Source organism: Gobio gobio (genome assembly GCF_949357685.1).
Source record: "Gobio gobio genome assembly, chromosome: 15".
Taxonomy (NCBI): Eukaryota; Metazoa; Chordata; class Actinopteri; order Cypriniformes; family Gobionidae; genus Gobio; species Gobio gobio.
The window spans coordinates 53314704-53339703 of record NC_137108.1 but is presented as its reverse complement, the minus strand read 5'-3'; the positions used below and the strand labels follow the sequence as shown (position 1 = coordinate 53339703).

Below are 25000 nucleotides of genomic sequence, written 5' to 3'. Positions count from 1 at the left end.
TGTACCTTGATTGCAATGTAAGTCGCTTTGGATAAAAGCGTCTGCCAAATGCGTAAATGTAAATGTAATGTAAATGTAAATAATAAATGCATAATAACAATTATATTACTAAAAATAAAATAAATAAATTAAGTTAAATTAAATATATATTAAAACTAAAAATAAATATATATAAAAAATAATTAATAAAGTAAAATAAAATAAATATTAATAAATAATATTATTTATAAAAATAAAACAATATAAAAATAATAAAATAATATAAATAATAGTAGTAGTAGTAGTAGTAGTAGTAATAATAAAAATACAAAAATAAAAGCATATATAATTTATAATAATATAATATAAATTATATTTATAAATAATATAATACTACTATTATAAAATAACAATAATAGTAATAAAATAAAACAATACAAAATAAATTATATATATATATATATATATATATATATATATATATATATATATATATATATATATATATATATATATATATATATATATATATATATATATATATATATATAATATAATAAAAAACGTTGTTTCCTGAAGAAGGGAACGGAGACGTACGTCGGAGACCAAATAACAATATCTGAAATCTTCAGAGACCAATCTACTTTGAGTGTATTAGAGCCAATTGTGAGCCAATTGCCTGAAGGAGGGAATGAATACGTACGTCCCATTGCCAGGTGCTGTGCTTCCGCTGAAGGGCCGAGTCCCTTCTTCGGCTCCTCAGTTGGAAAAGCAATTTGCGGTACTCCACTTCCGTATTTATACCCGCAGTGCGGAGCGGTGCCTGGACCGTATGCCAATACAATTGGCTCGTTTCTAATACACTCGAAGTAGATTGGTCTCTGAAGACAGATCCCAGTTCATCGGTCAGTTCCGACGTACGTTGAACGTGACCGACTGAAAGGGAACTTAAAGCATCTTGACAGACAGGAAACAACAAAGAAAACCATGTAAACATGCCCTTTCTCAGCTAAAAATATCAAAATAAAACGATTTTATATTTTTTATATTTTTTAATTATTTAAAAATAATTTAAAAATCAACAAATAAATAATAAAAACATTAATAATAATAACAATTATAAATACAAAAATAAAAACAAATAAAATTAAAAAATATATAAAAACAAAAAAATGCATACAATGCAATTTTAGAGGGCAGATAAAGTCCTGAAACTGTTCGTAATGCATTTGAGCGTTTAGTCACTGATGTGAGCCGAGCTGTCTCTGATGCAGAGCAAGCTTTCAAATTTTAATAACAGATTATGAAGACAAACAAGAACACAAATGAAGTGTACGAGAGTACATTACAGCAGTAATATTTCAGAATGAGCTTCATTCAAAAGCACAACGCGAGAAGGCTTTCTTTCTGTAATGAGCCGACAATCAACCGTACCGGTCCATCTCAACCCCACTCCAGTACTGGTCCATCTCAACCCCACTCCAGTACTGGTCCATCTTAACCCCACTCCAGTACTGGTCCATCTCAACCCCACTCCAGTACTGGTCCATCTCAACCCCACTCCAGTACTGGTCCATCTCAACCCCACTCCAGTACTGGTCCATCTCAACCCCATTCCAGTACTGGTCCATCTCAACCCCACTCCAGTACTGGTCCATCTCAACCCCACTCCAGTACTGGTCCATCTCAACCCCACTCCAGTACGGTTCCATCTTAACACCGATCCAGTACTGGTCCATCACAACCCCACTCCAGTACTGGTCCATCTCAACCCCACTCCAGTACTGGTCCATCTCAACCCCACTCCAGTACTGGTCCATCTCAACCCCACTCCAGTACTGGTCCATCTCAACCCCACTCCAGTACTGGTCCATCTCAACCCCACTCCAGTACTGGTCCATCTCAACCCCACTCCAGTACTGGTCCATCTCAACCCCACTCCAGTACTGGTCCATCTCAACCCCACTCCAGTACCGGTCCATCTCAACCCCACTCCAGTACCGTTCCATCTCAACCCCACTCCAGTACTGGTCCATCTCAACCCCACTCCAGTACTGGTCCATCTCAACCCCACTCCAGTACTGGTCCATCTCAACCCCACTCCAATACTGGTCCATCTCAACCCCACTCCAGTACTGGTCCATCTCAACCCCACTCCAGTACCGTTCCATCTTAACCCCACTCCAGTACTGGTCCATCTCAACCCCACTCCAGTGTTGGTCCATCTCAACCCCACTCCAGTACCGTTCCATCTTAACCCCACTCCAGTACTGGTCCATCTCAACCCCACTCCAGTACTGGTCCATCTCAACCCCACTCCAGTACTGGTCCATCTCAACCCCACTCCAGTACTGGTCCATCTCAACCCCACTCCAGTACTGGTCCATCTCAACCCCACTCCAGTACCGTTCCATCTTAACCCCACTCCAGTACTGGTCCATCTTAACCCCACTCCAGTACTGGTCCATCTCAACCCCACTCCAGTACTGGTCCATCTCAACCCCACTCCAGTACCGTTCCATCTTAACCCCACTCCAGCGGGACAGTACCAGTCCAATTTAACCCCACTCCAGCGGGACAGTACCAGTCCAATTTAACCCCACTCCAGCGGGACAGTACCGGTCCATCTCAACCCCACTCCAGTACCGTTCCATCTTAACCCCACTCCAGCAGGACGGTACCGGTCCATCTCAACCCCACTCCAGTACCGTTCCATCTTAACCCCACTCCAGCGGGACAGTACCGGTCCATCTTAACCCCACTCCAGTACCGGTCCATCTTAACCCCACTCCAGCGGGATGGCACTACAGGAGCCACTCATTAATGTTAAAGCCTCTGCATGGACATAGACTCGTTATTCATCAGGAACGGCTCCTTTATTCTTCATACAGGCATCCTGGGAGTTGGAATGACTCTGGATCCAGTGTCCTGGATCATGGCCGCAGCACATCTTTCATCCCGGCTTCATCCAGCTCTGCTTAAAACGCATAATGCATTAATCATTTTCAATTATTCAACCTCGCACTTCTTCTATTTGAAGTTTCCTCTCATATTTCAGCCCACTGAAGGGGATCCTCTGAGCGGAGGGAAACTCTTATCTTCTGAAGAGTTCTCCAGCTTAAGTGCAACCATAATGATATTTTTGGTCACAGCCGCTGACAGACACTAATTCAATCTGTGTAAGACCGGACACTTTGGAGCGGATATACAAAACTGGCTATTAGACCACACGGCAAAGTCAATCATTTAAAGGAGCGGCTCACTTTTACTTTCAATCCTGACTTTGATGAGCACAAGAGGAATATCATGGCTTTGGTTGTGACAGAAAATCATCATTATGCTGCGTTCACACCAAACGGGAATAGAGCGAGTTATTTCCATCTTAAGTCAATGTAAAGGCGCGTTGACGCACGTCTGGAGGTTAAACGCATGCATTTGACGCGAATAGACCATCTTGCGTGTTAAGCGCGAGTGATTTTATTTGGTGCTTTTTGGGCATTCACGCGTTGGAGGCGAATTCGCGTCTGACGCCCGAGTTGAAAAATCTGAACTTTGGTGTCTCTATGCGCTGCGTTAACCAATCAGGAGCCTGCTCACTGCTGTCACATGGTGAAGTGACGTTATGAGAAACCCTGCATTATTTAAAGGGGTAATTGAACTGAGAAATCAACTTTCCCTTGAGCCTTTGATATACACTCACCTAAAGGATTATTAGGAACACCAGTTCAATTTCTCATTAATGCAATTATCTAATCAACCAATCACATGGCAGTTGCTTCAGTGCATTTAGGGGTGTGGTCCTGGTCAAGACAATCTCCTGAACTCCACACTGAATGTCGGAATGGGAAAGAAAGGAGATTTAAGCAATTTTGAGCGTGGCATGGTTGTTGGTGCCAGACGGGCTGGTCTGAGTATTTCACAATCTGCTCAGTTACTGGGATTTTCACGCACAACCATTTCTAGGGTTTACAAAGAATGGTGTGAAAAGGGAAAAGCATCCAGTATGCGGCAGTCCTGTGGGAGAAAATGCCTTGTTGATGCTAGAGGTCAGAGGAGAATGGGCCGACTGATTCAAGCTGATAGAAGAGCAACTTTGACTGAAATAACCACTCGTTACAACCGAGGTCTGCAGCAAAGCATTTGTGAAGCCACAACACACACAACCTTGAGGCGGATGGGCTACAACAGCAGAAGACCCCACCGGGTACCACTCATCTCCACTACAAAGAGGAAAAAGAGGCGACAATTTGCACCAGCTCACCAAAATTGGACAGTTGAAGACTGGAAAAATGTTGCCTGGTCTGATGAGTCTGGATTTCTGTTGAGACATTCAGATGGTAGAGGCAGAATTTGGCGTAAACAGAATGAGAACATGGATCCATCATGCCTTGTTCCCACTGTGCAGGCTGGTGGTGGTGGTGTAATGGTGTGGGGGATGTTTTCTTGGCACACTTTAGGCCCCTTAGTGCCAATTGGGCATGGTTTAAATGCCACGGCCAACCTGAGCATTGTTTCTGCCCATGTCCATCCCTTTATGAGCACCATGTCCCCATCCTCTGATGGCTACTTCCAGCAGGATAATGCACCGTCACAAAGCTCCAATCATTTCAAACTGGTTTCTTGAACATGACAATGAGTTCACTGGACTAAAATGGCCCCACAGTCTCCAGATCTCAACCCAATAGAGCATCTTTGGGATGTGGTGGAACGGGAGCTTCGTGCCCTGGATGTGCATCCCACAAATCTCCATCAACTGCAAGATGCTCTCCTATCAATATGGCCAACATTTCTAAAGAATGCTTTCAGCAGCTTGTTGAGTCAATGCCACGTAGAATTAAGGCAGTTCTGAAGGTGAAAGGGGGTCAAACACAGTATTAGTATGTGTTCCTAATAATCCTTTAGGTGAGTGTATAAAAGTTAATTGTTATATAAGAATATCCTGCAAGTTTCAGAGCTGAAAACTTCCTTGTTAGGGTTCTCCAATGTTCCTTCCTTGGAGCACTTTTGATAGAGACTGACCACTGCAGACCGGGAACACCCCACAAGAGCTGCAGTTTTGGAGATGCTCAGTCCTCTAGCCGTCACAATCTGGCCCAAACTCGCTCAAATCCTTACGCTTGCCCATTTTTCCTGCTTCTAACACATCAACTCTGAGGACAAAATGTTCACTTGCTGCCTAATATATCCCACCCACTAACAGGAGATCATCAGTGTTATTCACTGGTCATAATGTTATGCCTGATCAGTGTATATCATACGTATAATGGAAAATGTGGCCAGCATTAGCTTTTGTGTTCAATGAAATAAAAAGTCAGTTGACATGATAGGGAGTAAATAATGACAATATTCATTTTTTGTCCGAACTATCCGTTTAAACCATAGACTATAAAGTCGGGTCGAGCTGGCCGTCGCCATCTTGTCAGCGCATCGCTCCCGGATAACAGAAAATGGGCAAAGAGGCGGGACGTGGGCGGAGCTGAGGTGATGACTGACAGACAGCAGACAAACGGCAATCCACCTGTCACTCAAAGTGGCCACGCCCTTAATTATGCAGAACTTAAAGCATTATTAAATGTAAAGGAATGAGTTATAAAAACATCCCCCCCTCACAGTCGTCATGAAGGGCAACATTAGCCGTACAGACCAAAAGCACAGTTTGTCCCAGACTGTAAACATGTGTTCTTCTGCTGTAAAGTTGGCCATTTTAACATGAGCTCAATGAGATTCTGCTCTTCTGGAGTCTGCCTCTAGTGGCCAGTCCATGAACTGCACTTTAACTCACTTCAGTATCGGCTTCAGGAGAAACTGCGGGAGGAGCCGCTTGTTCAGACTCATATGTTGTGTGCATTGCTGCTGCAGTTCATTAAACGGCCACCGGTGTCGCTAATAACCCCTTTAAAATCATTGCGTTTATGTTGTTTAATTTTATATCGCCAGCGAATTCTTCACAAATATGGATATTTCATATATCGCCCTATAGTTTCCACATCTCATCATCATCATCATCATCTCCAGACTAAAAGTTTAAACCTGATTTGAATGTTACACTTTTTTTATATTTGATAAAACAAACAGCCTTTAAGAGAATATAACTTACAGCCACTTTACATAAAAAAAGTTACATAATCCATCCCTCATGTCCATCTTCAGCATAATGTCACACAAGTCGAGGTTTCTGAAGCAGCGACGACACAAATGACACTTTGAGCATCATGCAGTTCAGCTTTTTTTCTGTCTCTGTAAGAACTGTAAGTGAATATGAATATATAATTTTTGTCATCAGTATTAACCATCCAAACACCCTTAAAATTGTGACGTTGCATTGCAAATGATATTCTTTTTTCTTGCCCTAACTGGAAAATGTTTTTATCTTGTCAAATTTATGATGGAAAGGGTAAGGAAAAACATTATTTAAAAATATTTACAGCCTCTCAAACATCTTTGATACTGTGTTTACTGCAAAACATGGCCACACACTAATGAAGAAGCGTGTAAAGATCCCAAGGACTGAGAGAAATCTCCACACTCATAATCACAGTATTGTGCTTTCCAACACGTCGTTTTAAATGACTTTCCATTTTCATTAGCGATTTTCAAAACACTCAGACGTCAGCGAGAAGAAAACACACTGACTGGAATGAATTGAAAGGACGAGAAGTGAATCTTTGTCACCTTTGCAGGGCTCAGTCGAGCGATTTTTATGCGCTTGTTGAGGCTGTGCCAGACATTGTGCTCAGCACCTTTTGTGCAGCCATCAATAAGAGCGAATCCTCTCTGGATGTTAACTACCGCAAGGGCATTCAGTCTTCACAGGCAGTATCTGACGCGATCTGTCAAAGGCCGTCGAGAGGCTCGAGTCAACCGCTTTGTTTTCAATCGTCAGGCTCACCTCCGGGCGGCTGTGCAGAAAACACCACTCATGCTTTACCCTTTCCCTTCTTTACTCTCCTTTCTGATGCCTGGAAGAACATTCTGCATGGTTAAATCAAGGCAATTATCCTTTTCTGGCGCATCTATATTCCACAGGTGATGTCCCGCCCCCGCTATAATCAGAAAGGTTTGCAGCTCCGCTAATGTCTTCATTAGCGTGGAAGAGAGGATGAGCTAGTCGCTCGGGGCCGGAGAGTCAATGGAACGTGAAGACGCTACCGTAAATAGAGAAACACACATGTTGGGATAATGTCACACTTGATCATGGCTAGTGTAAGGTTGGCTGTAATCCGCCTCATTACCGCCGTTTACTGTGTGTCTACTGGGGATGCCACAATTCTCAATATAATATTGAACCGTTCGGTACGGCATTCACGGTTCAATACGCGCTTGTGAATTGCGTTTTTTTCCTCCATCCCAATACGGAACAACACGACATACATTCACATCACAGGTTAGTGGTGGAGTTATACTCACAGAACACTATAGATATTCACAATCACCAAAGTTCATTATTTGCATGCGTTTTACAGCCTTGCTGGTTAAACATTTCATTCACGCGCTTATGCACGGTTTTAACATGCGCTTTTCCGAGCGCGCGCACTAAACGCCTGTCAAACACGCGATTACTGGACTAAGTAGTCGTCTTACTGCGCTAATACTGTCAAATACACACAAGGTTAACATAAACACAGTCGGTTATGTCTAAAGTGAAAGTAAAATCAGTGTGTGTGTATATTAGATGCGTGCAGGTCTTTAATTGACAGCGGCGCAGCCTATAGTGAACACGCTGTCCTTAAAGGGACAGTTCACCTCTAAAACGATGTCATTATTTACTCACTCTAATATTGTTCCAAACCTGTGTTAATTTCTCGATGACAGAAATTTAATTTTTGAGTGAACTATCCCTTTAATGTTAATACAACAACAAAAGACAAAAAGAGAAAATCACTCACTGCTCTTGACTGAAGAACTAATACAGTAACTTTAATAAGAATCAATGTATATTTTATAGTGAAGTCTGTGTAGTGTTTTATTTTTACATTAATTCATTCAATTTCATACTTTAATGCTGCTGTACAGCTCTGAGCTGCCAGTGTAAATATTTTTATATATTTATTTTATATTATCCAATACACTAGGAATGTGTACAAGGGTTTTTTCAAAGTAAAGTTTTAAGTTTAAGTAAGGTTTTTCAATTCTTTTAAGTAAAATAAAGAAAGAGTATTGTAATAAAAAGTATTTTTTCTCCTTAACCTCTTGCTGTTCCGGTCGACTAAGAATAGAATAGCAAAAAACTGACAAGCCATCAGAACCGAACCAAACCGAAAACCGTGGGTAAAAACCAAGGTGTAAAAAAACCCCGAACTGTATTGTTGCATCCCTAGTGTCTACATTTGTTTGTTTGGTGTCGAAGTTTAGACGTGGACACACGTTTATTTACTGACCGCTGCAATATTACATTAAAATAACAAAATAATCATTAATCTTCATGAATGCTCTAAATGCAGAATTAATTGGTATTATTAGTATAACGTAGTATAATTCGAGAATTGATTCATATTATTGGTAATATAATATATTGAGAAAGTGTACTACATTTCAATTTATTTTTATTTGAGATGAGTAAATGTTAAGCAAATTTAATTTTGACACCCTAAATTAGATTATTGCTCTAGTTGCAGAATTCATTGTCATTATTAGTAACATATTGCAGAATCAATTAGTATTATTTGTAACATATTATATTGATACAATTTATTGAATTTTAATTTATTTGATTTTAGATGAGTAAATACAAAACAAATTATTAAAATAGCAAACCGATGTTGTCACCCTAATTTACATAAATACTCTAGTTGCAGAAGTATTTGGTATTATTAGTAATGTAGTATAATTGGAGAATTAATTAGTATTCTTGGTAATATAATATTTTGATACAATTTAGTGCATTTTAATTAACTTAGGTGAATGCTTTAATTGCAAACTTAATTATTATTAATAATAATATAATTAATATAATATAATATATAATATAATATAATATAATATAATTAATATAATTAATATAATATAATATAATATAATATAATATAATATAATATAATATAATATAATATAATATAATATAATATAATATAATTAATATAATATAATAAGATAATTAATATAATATAATATAAGATAATTAAACTAATCTAATTTACATATAATTTTATTAATTTAATTTTAATTTTAATGATTATTAATAGTAATAATTTATTATTATTATTATTATTATTATTATTATTATTATTATTATTATTATTATTATTATTATTATTATTATTGAATGTCCCTTTTTATTATTATAATATAATATAATAAATAAAGTCCCTCCATGGACTGCCACCTTAACGTGGTGGAGGGGTTTGAGTACCCGAATGACCCTAGGAGCTATGTTGTCCGGGGCTATATGCCCCTGGTAGGGTCTCCCAAGGCAAACAGGTCCTAGGTGACGGGTCAGACTAAGAGCAGTTCACAAACCCCTTATGATGACAAAAAGAAGGAGGACCGTGACGTCGCCCGGTATGGCGCAGCCGGGGCCCCACCCTGGAGCCAGGCCTGGGGTTGGGGCTCGTATGCGAGCGCCTGGTGGCCGGGCCTTCCCCCACGGGGTCCGGCCGGGCTCAGCCCGAAGGAGCGACGTGGGGACACCTTCCCGTGGGCCCACCACTCACGGGAGGGACCGTAAGGGGCCGGTGCAAAGCGAATCGGGCAGCAGTCGAAGGCGGGGGCCTAGACGACCCGATCCCTGGACACGGAAACTGGCTCTTGGGACATGGAATGTCACCTCGCTGGCGGGGAAAGAGCCTGAGCTTGTGCGTGAGGTTGAGAGGTTCCGACTAGAGATAGTCGGAATCACCTCCACGCATGGCTTGGGCTCTGGAACCACACTCCTCGAGAGGGGATGGACTCTTTACCACTCTGGAGTTGCCCATGGTGAGAGGCGGCGGGCTGGTGTGGGTTTGCTTATAGCCCCCCAGCTCTGCTGCCATGTGTTGGAGTTTACCCCGGTGAACGAGAGGGTCGTTTCCCTGCGGCTTCGGCTTGGGGATAGGTCTCTCACTGTCGTTTGTGCCTATGGGCCGAACGGCAGTGCGGAGTACCCGGCCTTCTTGGTGTCCCTGGGAGGGGTGCTGGAAAGTGCTCCGACTGGGGACTCCGTCGTTCTACTGGGGGACTTCAACGCCCACGTGGGCAATGACAGTGAAACCTGGAGGGGCGTGATTGGGAGGAACGGCCCCCCTGATCTGAACCCGAGTGGTGTTCAGTTATTGGACTTCTGTGCTAGTTACAGTTTGTCCATAACGAACACCATGTTCAAGCATAAGGGTGTCCATCAGTGCACATGGCACCAGGACACCCTAGGTCGTAGGTCAATGATCGACTTTGTGGTCGTTTCATCTGATCTGCGGCCGTATGTCTTGGACACTCGGGTGAAGAGAGGGGCGGAGCTGTCAACTGATCACCACCTGGTGGTGAGTTGGATCCGATGGCGGGGGAGGAAGCTGGATAGACTCGGTAGACCCAAACGTACTGTGAGGGTCTGCTGGGAACGTTTGGCCGAGTCTCCTGTCAGAGAGATCTTCAACTCCTGCCTCCGGCAGAGCTTCGACCGGATCCCGAGGGAGGCTGGAGATATTGAGTCCGAGTGGACCATGTTCTCCACCTCCATTGTCAAAGCGGCTGCTCGGAGCTGTGGACGCAAGGTCTCCGGTGCCTGTCGAGGCGGCAATCCCCGAACCCGGTGGTGGACACCGGAAGTAAGGGATGCCGTCAAGCTGAAGAAGGAGTCCTATCGGGCCTGGCTGGCTTGTGGGACTCCTGAGGCAGCTGACAGGTACCGACAGGCTAAACGGACTGCAGCCCGGGTGGTCGTGGAGGCAAAAACTCGGGCCTGGGAGGAGTTCGGTGAGGCCATGGAAAAAGACTATCGGCTGGCCTCGAAGAGATTCTGGCAAACCGTCCGGCGCCTCAGGAGGGGGAAGCAGTGCCCTACCAACGCTGTTTACAGTGGCGATGGGCGGCTGTTGACCTCGACTGGGGATGTTGTCGGACGGTGGAAGGAATACTTCGAGGATCTCCTCAATCCCGCCGTCACGTCTTCCATTGAGGAAGCAGAGGCTGGGGGCTCAGAGGAGGACTCGTCCATCACCCGGGCTGAAGTCACCGAGGTGGTCAAGAAACTCCTCGGTGGCAAGGCACCGGGGGTGGATGAGATCCGCCCTGAGTACCTCAAGTCTCTGGATGTTGTGGGGCTGTCTTGGCTGACACGCCTCTGCAGCATCGCGTGGCGGTCGGGGACAGTGCCTCTGGGATGGCAGACCGGGGTGGTGGTCCCTCTTTTTAAGAAGGGGGACCGGAGGGTGTGTTCCAACTATAGGGGGATCACACTTCTCAGCCTCCCCGGGAAAGTCTATGCCAGGGTACTGGAGAGGAGAATCCGGCCGATAGTGGAACCTCGGATTCAGGAGGAACAGTGTGGTTTTCGTCCTGGTCGCGGAACACTGGACCAGCTCTATACCCTCTACAGGGTGCTGGAGGGTTCATGGGAGTTTGCCCAACCAGTCCACATTTGTTTTGTGGATTTGGAGAAGGCATTCAACTGTGTCCCTCGCGGCATCCTGTGGAGGGTGCTGGGGGAATATGGGGTCCGGGGTCCTTTGCTGAGGGCTGTCCGGTCCCTGTATGACCGAAGCAGGAGTTTGGTCCGCATTGCCGGCAGTAAGTCAGACTTGTTCCCGGTGCATGTTGGACTCCGGCAGGGCTGCCCTTTGTCGCCGGTTCTGTTCATAATTTTTATGGACAGAATTTCTAGGCGCAGCCAAGGGCCGGAGGGTGTCAGGTTTGGGGACCACACGGTTTCGTCTCTGCTCTTTGCGGATGACGTTGTCGTGTTGGCCCCTTCTAACCAGGACCTTCAGCATGCATTGGGACGGTTTGCAGCCGAGTGTGAAGCGGCTGGGATGGGGATCAGCACCTCCAAATCCGAGGCCATGGTCCTCAGTCGGAAAAGGGTGGCTTGCCCACTCCAGGTTGGTGGAGAGTTCCTGCCCCAAGTGGAGGAGTTTAAGTATCTAGGGGTCTTGTTCACGAGTGAGGGGAGGATGGAACGGGAGATTGACAGACGGATCGGTGCAGCTTCTGCAGTAATGCGGTCGATGTACCGGTCTGTCGTGGTGAAGAAAGAGCTAAGCCGTAAGGCGAAGCTCTCGATTTACCGGTCAATCTACGTTCCTACTCTCACCTATGGTCATGAGCTTTGGGTCATGACCGAAAGGACAAGATCCCGGATACAGGCGGCCGAAATGAGCTTTCTCCGCAGGGTGGCTGGGCGCTCCCTTAGAGATAGGGTGAGGAGCTCAGTCACTCGGGAGGAACTCGGAGTAGAGCCGCTGCTCCTCCACATCGAGAGGGGACAGCTGAGGTGGCTCGGGCATCTGTTCCGGATGCCTCCTGAACGCCTTCCCGGGAAGGTGTTTCGGGCATGTCCAACCGGGAGGAGGCCCCGGGGAAGACCGAGGACACGCTGGAGGGACTATGTCTCCCGGCTGGCCTTGGAATGCCTCGGTGTCCCCCCGGAAGAGCTAGAGGAAGTGTCTAGGGAGAGGGAAGTCTGGGCATCTCGGCTTAGACTGCTGCCCCCGCGACCCGGCCCCGGATAAGCGGAAGAAGATGGATGGATGGATGGATAATAAATAAAAGATAATTAACCTAATCAATATAATATAATTAATATAATATAAGATAATATAATAAATATAAGATAATTCATATAATATAATATGATATAATAAATATAAGATAATTAATATAATATAATATAATATAATTTTAATGATTATTAATAGTCAAAAAATATTATTATTATTATTATTATTATTATGAATGTCCCTTTTTATTATTATAATATAATATAATAAATAAAAGATAATTAACATAATAAATATAACATAATTAATATAATATAATAAATATAAGATATTTCATATAATATAATATGATATCATAAATATAAGATAATTAATATCATAAAATAAATATAAGATAATTCATCTAAATCATATAATATAAGATAATTAAAATAATCTAATTTATATATAATTGTATTATTTTATTTTATTTGTTATATTATTTGTATTTTGCTGAATTAATTTGTATTATTAGTAACATAACATGTTTTATTACATTTTTAATTAAGTAAATAATAAATATCATATTTAAATGGAAAATGAATGCTGTCATCCTAATTTAATAATATAATATAATATAATTAATATAATTAATATAAAATATAATACAATATAATATAATAATATAATTAATATAATATAATATAATATAATATAATATAATATAATATAATATAATATAATATAATATAATTAATATAATATAATATAATATAATATAATATAATATAATATAATATAATATAATATAATTAATATAATATAATATAATATAATATAATATAATTAATATAATATAATATAATATAATATAATATAATATAATATAATATAATTAATATAATATAATATAATTAATATAATATAATATAATATAATATAATATAATATAATATAATATAATTAATATAATATAATATAATATAATATAATATAATATAATATAATATAATATAATATAATATAATATAATTAATATAATATAATATAATATAATATAATATAATATAATATAATATCATATAATATAATATAATATAATTAATATAATATAATATAATATAATATAATATAATATAATATAATATAATATAATATAATATAATTAATATAATATAATAGTATAATTGTATAATTTTATTTTATTTAAAATTGTATTTTTATTTAATTGCAGAATTAATTTGTATTGATCTGATTGTTATACTGATAGTTTGAGCTGTCTGTTGGTACAGTTCCTTGAACATCAGTGCTGTTTATCTGCTATAGTTTGCTGTTTTAATGCTTGAATGATCTCTGCAGAATCTTCCCTGAATCCTCCTGCAGAACCGACTCAATCCGGCACCAGCGCGAGTGACTGACAGGTGACAGCAGACACTGAGTGTCAAAACAGATCTGCGCATTATTATCCCCAACATAAGCCAGACAAGAAATCCCCTGGGATGGAGGCGGACTGGGATCCGACACGTCTGAAATTGAACCCGCACCTCCCACATGAGGCCACGACACGAGCTGCTGACCGGCGAGCGGAAAAACTTCCCCAAACATTGAGCATGCATGTTATTTATGGAGACAAGACAAAGTGATAAAGGTGAATCACATGGTCCAGTGCAGAAGATCCAGAGCAGTTACCAACAGCAACACTGAGCTCTTCCCACACACTGTAAAACTGCTGGAGATTTATCCAGGCTTTTCCCTCCAGCAGAAATAATCGATGATAACAGGTGTTACTGTCAGAGGTGCAGCGTTTGATTTACCCCTCGCAGCATCGCCGCACCGTAAGAATGAGCCGGGGCGCATTTTTCATTTCTGGAAGGAATTTACAAATGCAAAACTTCACGCAGAAGAATCACGCAAAAGACCCTGGAAACCTGGGCAAAGTTATGCCACGGCAAGCACAATCACGTTTCTCATGTCTAACTGCTTATTAAAGGGGTAGTTCACACAATAATGAAAATTAGCCCATGATTTAATCACCCTCCAGCCATCCTAGGTGTATAAGACATTCTTTTATATTAAGTTATATTAGAATCTGAAGGCCAAAAAAGTGAGTCCCTCCACCATAAAAGTGCTCCACACAGCTCCAGGGGTTAATAAAGGCCTTCTGAAGTGAATCGATGGGTTTGTGTAGGAAAAATATCCGTATTTAACACGTTATAAAGTAAAATATCTAGCTTACACTACGCCTTCCGTATTCAACTTACGAAGAAAGTGTAACACCTCTCGCAGTTCAAAACGCTTACGCTACGTCTGACATAATCGTCACGCCAGTTACGTTTTTTACGCTACGTCCGATGTCAACGGCGTGTCTAAGTTTTTATCCAATGTCCGACATCATTGTCCCGCTAGTTATGCTTTTTTACGCTACGTCCAACGTCATTGTCACACCAGTTACGCTTTTTTACGCTACATCCAAAGTAATCGTCGAGCCAGTTACACTTTTTTACGCTACGTCCAACATCATCATCACTGCAGTTATGCTTTTTTAAGCTACATCCGACATCATCTTTGCATCAATTAAGTTTTTTTACACTACATCCAACATCATCGTTCTGCCAGTTACGTTTTTTTATGCTACGTCTGACATCATCGTTCTGCCAGTTACGCTTTTTTACGCTACGTCTGACATCATCATTCTGCCAGTTACGCTTTTTTACGCTACGTCCAACATCATTGTCACACCAGTTATGCTTTTTTACGCTACGTCTGACATCATCGGATCATCATCGGATCATCGTTGAGCCAGATGTCCGCTTGATCCTATCCCCACTCACCTCCTTCAGGCCATTTCTTCTTCTGTTACTCCAGCACTCACTCACATTGTCAACACCTCTCTTCACACCGGGACTTTCCCCACAGCATTTAAGCAGGCTCGGGTAACCCCACTGTTTAAGAAACACTCTCTAAACCCAGCACTTTTAGAAAACTACAGACCGGTATCCCTTCTGCCTTTCATTGCAAAGACACTTGAGCGAGTTGTGTTTAATCAGCTCTCTACGTTTCTTGAACAGAACAACCTCCTGGACATCAACCAATCCGGTTTCAAAAGCGGCCACTCAACTGAGACTCGGTTACGGAGGCACTGAGACAGGCAAGAGCAGCCTCCAAATCCACAGTACTTATCTTACTGGATTTGTCTGCTGCTTTTGACACAGTTAATCACCAGATCCTCCTGGCAACTCTCATGAAGATGGGCATCTCAGGAACTGCTCTCCAGTGGTTCAAGTCTTCCCTCTCAGGTAGGTCCTTCAGGGTGTCATGGAGAGGTGAAGTGTCTAAGTCACATCATCTAGCCACTGGAGTTCCCCAGGGATCAGTGCTTGGACCACTTCTCTTCTCCATCTACATGTCATCACTGGGATCGGTCATTCAGAAACATGGCTTTTCCTATCACTGCTATGCCGACGACACTCAACTCTACTTCTCATTTCAACCTGATGATCCATCGGTTGGTGTTCGTATCGCTGCCTGCCTAACAGACATTTCTGCCTGGATGAAGGAACATCACCTGCAACTCAACCTTGCAAAGACAGAGCTTCTTGTTGTCTCTGCCAAACCAGCACTTCACCACAATCTCTCCATTCAGCTAGGTTCATCAACCAGAACTCCGTCCAGGACAGCCAGGAACCTTGGAGTTGTGATCGATGATCAGCTAAAATTCACTGACCACATTACTGCAACAACCCGGTCCAGTAGATTTGCATTATTCAACATTAGGAAGGTTAGACCCTTCCTATCAGATCATGCCACACAACTACTGGTCCAAGCTCTTGTTCTCTCCAGACTGGACTACTGTAATGCTCTTCTAGCGGGCCTTCCGGCATGCAATATCAAACCCTTGCAACTGATCCAGAATGCAGCGGCGAGGTTGGTCTTTGGTGAGCCGAAGAGAGCACACGTCACGCCTCTACTCATCAGTCTGCACTGGCTACCAATAGCCGCTCGCATTAAATTCAAGGCACTGGTGCTCGCCTTAAAAACATCCACTGGCTCTGCACCAATATACCTAAACTCGCTCGTTCAGACTTACACACCCTCCAGGAACTTGCGTTCTGCCAGTGAACGACGCCTTGTGGTGCCATACCAGAGAGGCATGAAATCACTCTCACGGACCTTTTCCTGGACCGTTCCCACCTGGTGGAATGACCTGCCGATCTCAATTCGAGCAGCCAAGTCTGTAGCCATTTTCAAAAAACGTCTAAAGACACATCTTTTCCAGCAACACCTGACCGATCGAGAATACCACTTATCATTCTATTCATTGTCTGTCTGTCTAATTTATAAAAAAATAAAAAAAAATAAAAAAAAAAATAGACTAACTGAGACTTGTTACAGCACTTGCATATTACTGATATTATTGCCCTTCGACTGCTCTAGCTGCTTCTATTGCCCTCATTTGTAAGTCGCTTTGGATAAAAGCGTCTGCTAAATGACTAAATGTAAATGTAAATCATCGTTCTGCCAGTTATGCTTTTTTACGCTACGTCTGACATCATCGTTCTGCCAGTTATGCTTTTTTACGCTACGTCTGACATCATCGTTCTGCCAGTTACGCTTTTTTACGCTACGTTCGACATCATCATCACTGCAGTTATGCTTTTTTATGCTACATCCGACATCATCTTTGCACCAATGAAGTTTTTTTACGCTACGCCCAACATCATCGTCATGCCAGTGAAGTTTTTTTACACTACATCCAACATCATTGTTCTGCCAGTTACGCTTTTTTACACTACGTCTGACATCATCGTCTAGCCAGTTATGCTTTTTTACGCTACGTCTGACATCATCGTTCTGCCAGTTATGCTTTTTTACGCTACGTCTGACATCATCGTTCTGCCAGTTCCGCTTTTTTACACTACGTCCAACATCATTGTCGCAGCAGTTATGCTTTTTTACGCTACATTCGACGTCATCACCATGCCAGTTACACTGTTTTACGCTACGTTTGACATCATCATCACTGCAGTTATGCTTTTTTATGCTACATCCGACATCATCTTTGCACCAATTACGTTTTTTACACTACGCCCAACATCATCGTCATGCCAATTACGTTTTTTTACACTACATCCAACATCATCGTTCTGCCAGTTACGCTTTTTTACGCTACGTCTGACATCATCGTTGTGTCAGTTATGCTTTTTTACGCTACGTCTGACATCATCGTCGCACCAGTTACGTTTTTTTATGCTACATCCGAAATCATCTTCGCACCAATTAAGTTTTTTTGCGCAACGCCCAACATCATCTTCGCGCCAGTTACACTTTTTTACGCTACGTCCGACATCATTGTCGCACCAGTTACGTTTTTTTATGCTACATCCGACATCATCTTCACACCAATTACGTTATTTAGCGCTACGCCCAACATCATCGTCGCACCAGTTATGCTTTTTCACGCTACGCCCAACATCACCGTCGCGCCAGTTACGTTTTTTTACGCTACGTCCAACATCATCTTCGCACCAATTAAGTTTTTTTACGCTATGCCCAACATCATCGTCGCGCCAGTTATGCTTTTTTACGCTACGTCCAACATCATTGTCGCACCAGTTAAGTTTTTTTATGCTACATCCGACATCATCTTCACACCAATTAAGTTTTTTTGCGCTAAGACCAACATCATCGTCGCGCTAGTTGCGTTTTTTTAAGCTACGTCCAACAGCATCGTCGCACCAGTAATGCTTTTTCACGCTACGCCCAACATCACCGTCGCGCCAGTTACGCTTTTTTACACTACGTCCAACATCATCTTCGCACCAATTCAGTTTTTTTACGCTATGCCCAACATCATCGTTGCGCCAGTTATGCTTTTTTACGCTACGTTCAACATCATCGTCGCACCAGTTACGTTTTTTTACGCTACATCCGACATCATCTTCGCACCAATTAAGTTTTTTTGCGCTACGTCCAACATCATCTTCGCGCCAGTTACACTTTTTTACGCTACGTCTGACATCATTGTCGCACCAGTTACGTTTTTTTACGCTAATTCCGACATCATCTTTGCACCAATTACGTTCTTTAGCGTTACGCCCAACATCATCGTCGCGCCAGTTATGCTTTTTTACGCTACGTCCAACATCATTGTCGCACCAGTTAAGTTTTTTTATGCTACATCCGACATCATCTTCACACCAATTAAGTTTTTTTGCGCTAAGACCAACATCATCGTCGCGCTAGTTGCGTTTTTTTAAGCTACGTCCAACAGCATCGTCGCACCAGTAATGCTTTTTCACGCTACGCCCAACATCACCGTCGCGCCAGTTACGCTTTTTTACACTACGTCCAACATCATCTTCGCACCAATTAAGTTTTTTTACGCTATGCCCAACATCATCGTTGCGCCAGTTATGCTTTTTTACGCTACGTCCAACATCATCGTCGCACCAGTTACGTTTTTTTACGCTACATCCGACATCATCTTCGCACCAATTAAGTTTTTTTGCGCTACGTCCAACATCATCTTCGCGCCAGTTACACTTTTTTACGCTACGTCTGACATCATTGTCGCACCAGTTACGTTTTTTTACGCTAATTCCGACATCATCTTTGCACCAATTACGTTCTTTAGCGTTACGCCCAACATCATCGTCGCGCCAGTTATGCTTTTTTACGCTACGTCCAACATCATCGTCGCACCATTTACGTTTTTTTACGCTTCATCCAACATCATCGTCGCACCAGTTATGCTTTTTTACGCTACATCCAACATCATCTTCGCACCAATTAAGTTTTTTTACGCTACGCCCAACATCATCGTCGCGCCAGTTACGCTTTTTTACGCTACGTCCAACATCATCGTCACACCAGTTATGTTTTTTTACGCTACATCCGACATCATCTTCGCACCAATTACATTTTTTACGCTACGCACAACATCATCGTCGCGCCAGTTACGCTTTTTTACGCTAAGTCCAACATCATCGTCGCACCAGTTATGCTTTTTTACGCTACATCCGGCATCATCTTCGCACCAATTACGTTTTTTTGCGCTACGTCCAACATCATCGTTGCGCCAGTTACGCTTTTTTACGCTACGTCTGCCAGTGAAAGGAACTCTTAACGCTTCACTTAGACATTTTGGACAATTTCATGCTCCCAACTTTGTGGGCCCAGTTTGGGGACGGCCCCTTCCTGTCCCAGCATGACTGACCAGTGCACAAAGCGTCTCCATAAAGACATGGATGAGGAGTTTGGTGGAGGAACTGGAGTCCTGACCTCAACCCGATAGAACAGCTTTGGGATGAATTAGAGCGGAGACTGAGAGCCAGGCCTTCTCGTCCAACATCACTAATGAAGAATCCCCATAAACACACTCCTAAACCTTGAGGAAAGAAGAGCAGAAGAGCTGAAGCTGCTAGAGCTGCATATTAAACCCTACGGATGGAAAATGGGAAGGCATTAAAGTTCCCAAAACTTTTGGCAATATAGAGTATTTTAATATAACTCTGATTGTGTTCGTCTGAAAGAAGAATGTCACACACACCTAGGATAGCTTGAGGGTGAGTAAATCATGGGATAATTTTGATTTTTGGGTGAACTACCCCTTTAATTTAGCTTATGAATGTGAGGCTGAGCGATACAACCCCCGCGTACGAAAGTGCTGGAACTAATTCAACATGTGAAGAAGAAATCTGAAAAGGTACAGTATCAAAAAAACAACCCAATTAATTCCACGGATCAGAGTGAAGGTGAAAAATGATGATGAAAAGACATCAGGGAGAAAAGAAGTATGATACTGAGCTCTGTAATACAAAATCCCGCCTGCTCATGCTATAGCGTGAGCTCAGATAATGATGGCACATTGTTTGGTCGGTGCGAGCGTAAGGACGCCGGCTTTGCTTCCAGCGCCTGTTGATTCTCTCATAGGAGTGTTTCTATTAAATTGCATGAGGACGTGGCTAGAAGGAAAGTATTCTGTCAACTTGCATCAAGAGATTTACCCGAGATTCGCATTTATTCGAAATTGCATTTCCACACTGTGTGAACGCTCCTGTATCCATTAGCTCTCCAGCACATTTATTTTTAATAAAGCCCCCTCAAATCTCTCCGGCTCTGTTCCACAACACAGTAAGCGACTTCTGAGGGCGAGCAGACACACAGGTGAGTGATCTCCAGCGCTTTACTAACACACACACACACACTCATACGAACAGTGCGGCTCACGTGAAGCACAACAATAGAGCACTGACATATTGCTATACGCAAACAACAATAACCTAAGCATAAATATTCACAGCACACACAAATAATGGGTAAAATAGATGATTATTTAGTTATGTTTTTATAAAAAAAATATTAATGTATTTGAATAAAATATAATATCTACAAATAATGAATACTATTAATTCATAATTTAAGTATTATATTCATTATATTATAAATACATTATTAATAATAATAAAAAATAATAAGTATATATTATAAAATGCTAAGAAATATTCATAGCACACACAAAAAATAGGTAAAAAGTTTCTTTATTTGTATTTATTAAAAAATATACTTATAATGTATTTTAATAATATACATCTAAAAATAATAATGTCTATTAATTAATAATTTAAGTATTATATTGTATTGCGAATACATGAAGAATAATAATAGAACAAAAATTAAGAAATCTAAAGTATATAATCTTTGATTATTTATATTATGAAATGCTAATAAATATTCACAGCACACACACAAATAATAGGTAAAATACTTTATTTAGTTAGTTAGTTATTATAAATGTACTTATTAAAAATATTAATATAATATATAATGTATTTTAATAATATATATACAAATAATTGCTATTAATTAATAATTTAAATGATATATTATATTAATTATATTATAAACACATGAATAATAATAATAAAGAATAAAAATGAAGACATTTGTTTGATTATTTATATTATAAAATGCTATACACATAATAAAATATATTATATTGTCGCTGTATTGTATAAATAGTAATTAAACACTGTTGTCAAAGTTGATGTTGTGGCTTTATATATGGTCAGACACTTGTAATAATAATTTTATTATAAACATTTTAATGGAGTTACGAGGTTTACGAAGTTTATTGTAGCGATATGTGGGTGCTCAGCTTAGCCACTCCTCAAACACACAAAACATTAGTCTTTATATTTAGTGTTTTTATGGTTAAAGAAAACGCTGTACTTAATCAAAGAACCGGGTCTTTACAATTGCATTGCAAACAAGCAGAGATGTGCCACTTCATTCACGATTATGAGGTTTGATTGACAGTTTGAGGAGCCAATGGAATTATGAGGTTTAGTCACAAGCACTTTATATTACTTTTCATTGGTTAAATATTGGCAAAACTCCCAGACAGAGCTAAAGGGTGACCAGTAGTAATAATAATGTAGCCTGGATGCCGGCCGAACTTAGCCCCGCCCACAACATTTTTACTCGGGCAGTTCGGTCTGGACTTGATCCGTAGAGAAGTAATTATGCCCGAACAGAAACTGTTCGGACCAATCAAATCATCAGGGCGGGCTTTAGACGATGATGGACAGATGATCAACAGTAACGTAATCATCCACGTCATCAAAGGCGTTGGGTTGAGTTTGCTCTAATCCTAAACGGAGAACTTGTTCGTATATGCGTTCACCTTTACTATTTCTCTCAGAAATGATGATCGTGTCGGTAAGTAAACTCTGTGTATCCTTAAATTATTTTTTTACAACACCGGCAAAGATCGTTTACACTCATCTTTTTCTTCTAACGTTACTTATTCCAGCGTGCGTGCAGACAGGGTTGCCGAGTTTTTACAACAAAACCCGCCCAATTGCTAACTTTCCTCAAAACTAGCCAAAAACAAGCCCAATAGCTTTCCAGGGGGGGTTCTCCGGGAAAAAAGGCATTTGGGGGGTAAAATATGTGTTATTTTGGCAGGGCTGGCAGCTAAAAATCACATTCCTGGGTCTGTATATCACACAATTGGGGCGCTTCAGCCCGCGGACATGGCAACAGTGCAGTTGAGATCTGTTGACATTAGGCTTGCTACGATAGTCTGTGTTGCCGGTGTTTCCGGTGTCCAGACTCAACACCGGTTACATCACTTGCCGACCGTGGCACCGCCCACCGTCTTTTTGATTTTTTTATAGTATAAAAATAATTTAGTTCAGTTAGAGAACAGACAATACAAATAAAAACTGAACGTATCTGCTTAATAAAGCATGAGCGCGCATTGTTTACTTTCGCCTGGCTCAGTGCAAGCCTCCGCGCTTCGCTGACTGCGCAAATTTATTTTTGCCGCGCGCACCCTCGCGCTCGTGTGGGCGCGTCGAATATAAACAAGGCTTTACGGACGAACTGTTATTCATTCATGGCGTGCATCTCGATCATAGACTGATCAATGCTTGATCAGTGCCCTGACTACTGAACTACTGAACTGATTGAGACGCACCCATGGCCTCAGAGCGCGCATTTACAGACGAGCTGTCATTCACGGTGTGTGCGCACTGGCGCGTTTTCAGTTCAGAGCGGTCGTGTGCATGTTACTGTCGGTTAGATAGAATTAGTGATTTAAAAGCCTCCGCCGGTGATACCGGTTTTACCGGTGTTGTCACACATCAATAAACTGGTGGGAAAATTTCCTCACGTCACATCCCTAGTTGACATTTGACAACTAACGTTATGCGTCGCTCTGTTGCTCTGATTGGTTGTAGGTCTATCCAATTGAGGTCTTTCCTGGTTCGGTTGAAACACACCCCATAATCACAGCCCAACAGAGCAGGAGCAGACTCATATTCTGACTAGAATTGAGTATGACGACATCAGGCTAATAATAATGATGATTTATGAAAAATGTAAGTTTTTTTTTTTTTTTTAAATAAACGCCCGACTGCGACAATACAGCATATAAAAATGCTGCTTTGCAAAGGCAGCTCACTATGTTTTGGAGCAGAGCCTGGTCATCTGGCCCTCAGCAGCAGGGGGCAGTGTTGAGCTGTGGCGGTGATCATACATACCCACACATGTTGGCACTGTGCCGTTCCATTGGGCCAGCGAGCTGGGCACCGCCTCACACCTGATGGCACTGGCACCATGTAGAGTGTAACCTGGGTTGCACTCGAAAAGCACAACCGTGCCCAATCCGAAGTCATTCCCAATGCGCTTCCCATAGCGAGGCTCAGGCACGGAGCTGCACTGGGAAGCACTGGTCCTCGGGACAGCTGCAGGAATGCAAGAGGAATGAGTGGAGTGAAAGTATTTCATCTCAGTTTGCCACCGTTGAGAAATGCATACCTTGATAGACAAAATGAAAGCCCTTGGCTGTGTTCGGCCCCTCGGTTCTGAACCTGATGGTGATTTCATTGGCAGAGCTCAGCGGCAACGGCTCTCCTATGAAATGGGAAATTTGAGGAGGTGAGGAACAGAAACAGTTCTGTTATCCGTCTGCATAAATGAGATCATCGCTGTGTCTGCGGAGCGCTGACATCAACAGGGTTACAGGAAATGATGCGTCTTTGAGTGCGCTCCAAAGGTGTGAGAGTGAAAATGAGTGTGTTCAATCCTTTTCCATTTTAATACGACGTATACTATATACAGTGTCAGCGTAGAAATGTGAGTGAAATGTTGAACTACACTGTCATTCATTACATTGCACTAACATTCATACAGTCATTTCATTCATTATCTAAGCATACACATTCACAGCTCACGCAGATAATATGTAAAATAGTATTTTAATTAATTTTCTTTATTTTGTTATTTTTTATGTATTTATTCGAATATGTTTTAATTAAAATATTAAAATAGAATATATTATAAACATAAATAATAATTAAAAAAATACTATTAATAATTAAATCTTGTAAAATCACAAATACAATTATTTTCATCAAATTATAGTATGTTATATTATATTATATTATTATATTATATTATATTATATTATATTATATTATATTATATTATATTATGTTATGTTATATTAATTATATTATATTATATTATATTATATTATATATATTATATTATGAAATATTATATTAATTTAATATATTATATTATATGTTATATGATATATTATATTAATTTATTATATATTGTTATATTATATTATTATATTATATTACATTACATTACATTACATTACATTACATTACATTACATTACATTACATTACATTACATTATATTATATTATATTATATTATATTATATTATATTATATTATATTATATTATATTATATTATATTATATTATATTATATTTAATTTAATATATTATATTATATGATATATTATATTAATTTATTATATTGTTATATTATATTAATTTATTACATTATATTACATTACATTACATTACATTACATCAAATTACATTATATT

The 25000-nt window shown here is 40.7% G+C and overlaps 1 protein-coding gene across 1 annotated transcript in view; it reads right to left on the bottom strand.

Annotated features, from left to right (window-relative positions):
• The window catches only part of csmd3a (CUB and Sushi multiple domains 3a), a gene marked incomplete at both ends in the record, with an annotated part of 567839 nt that overhangs the window by 188734 nt on the left and 354105 nt on the right, over positions 1-25000 (bottom strand). Inside the window, 2 exons of the mRNA XM_079838157.1 lie at positions 23633-23836; positions 23910-24005. Of these exons, the coding sequence (XP_079694283.1) occupies positions 23633-23836; positions 23910-24005 (300 nt within the window). The remainder of the gene's footprint in view (positions 1-23632; positions 23837-23909; positions 24006-25000) is intronic.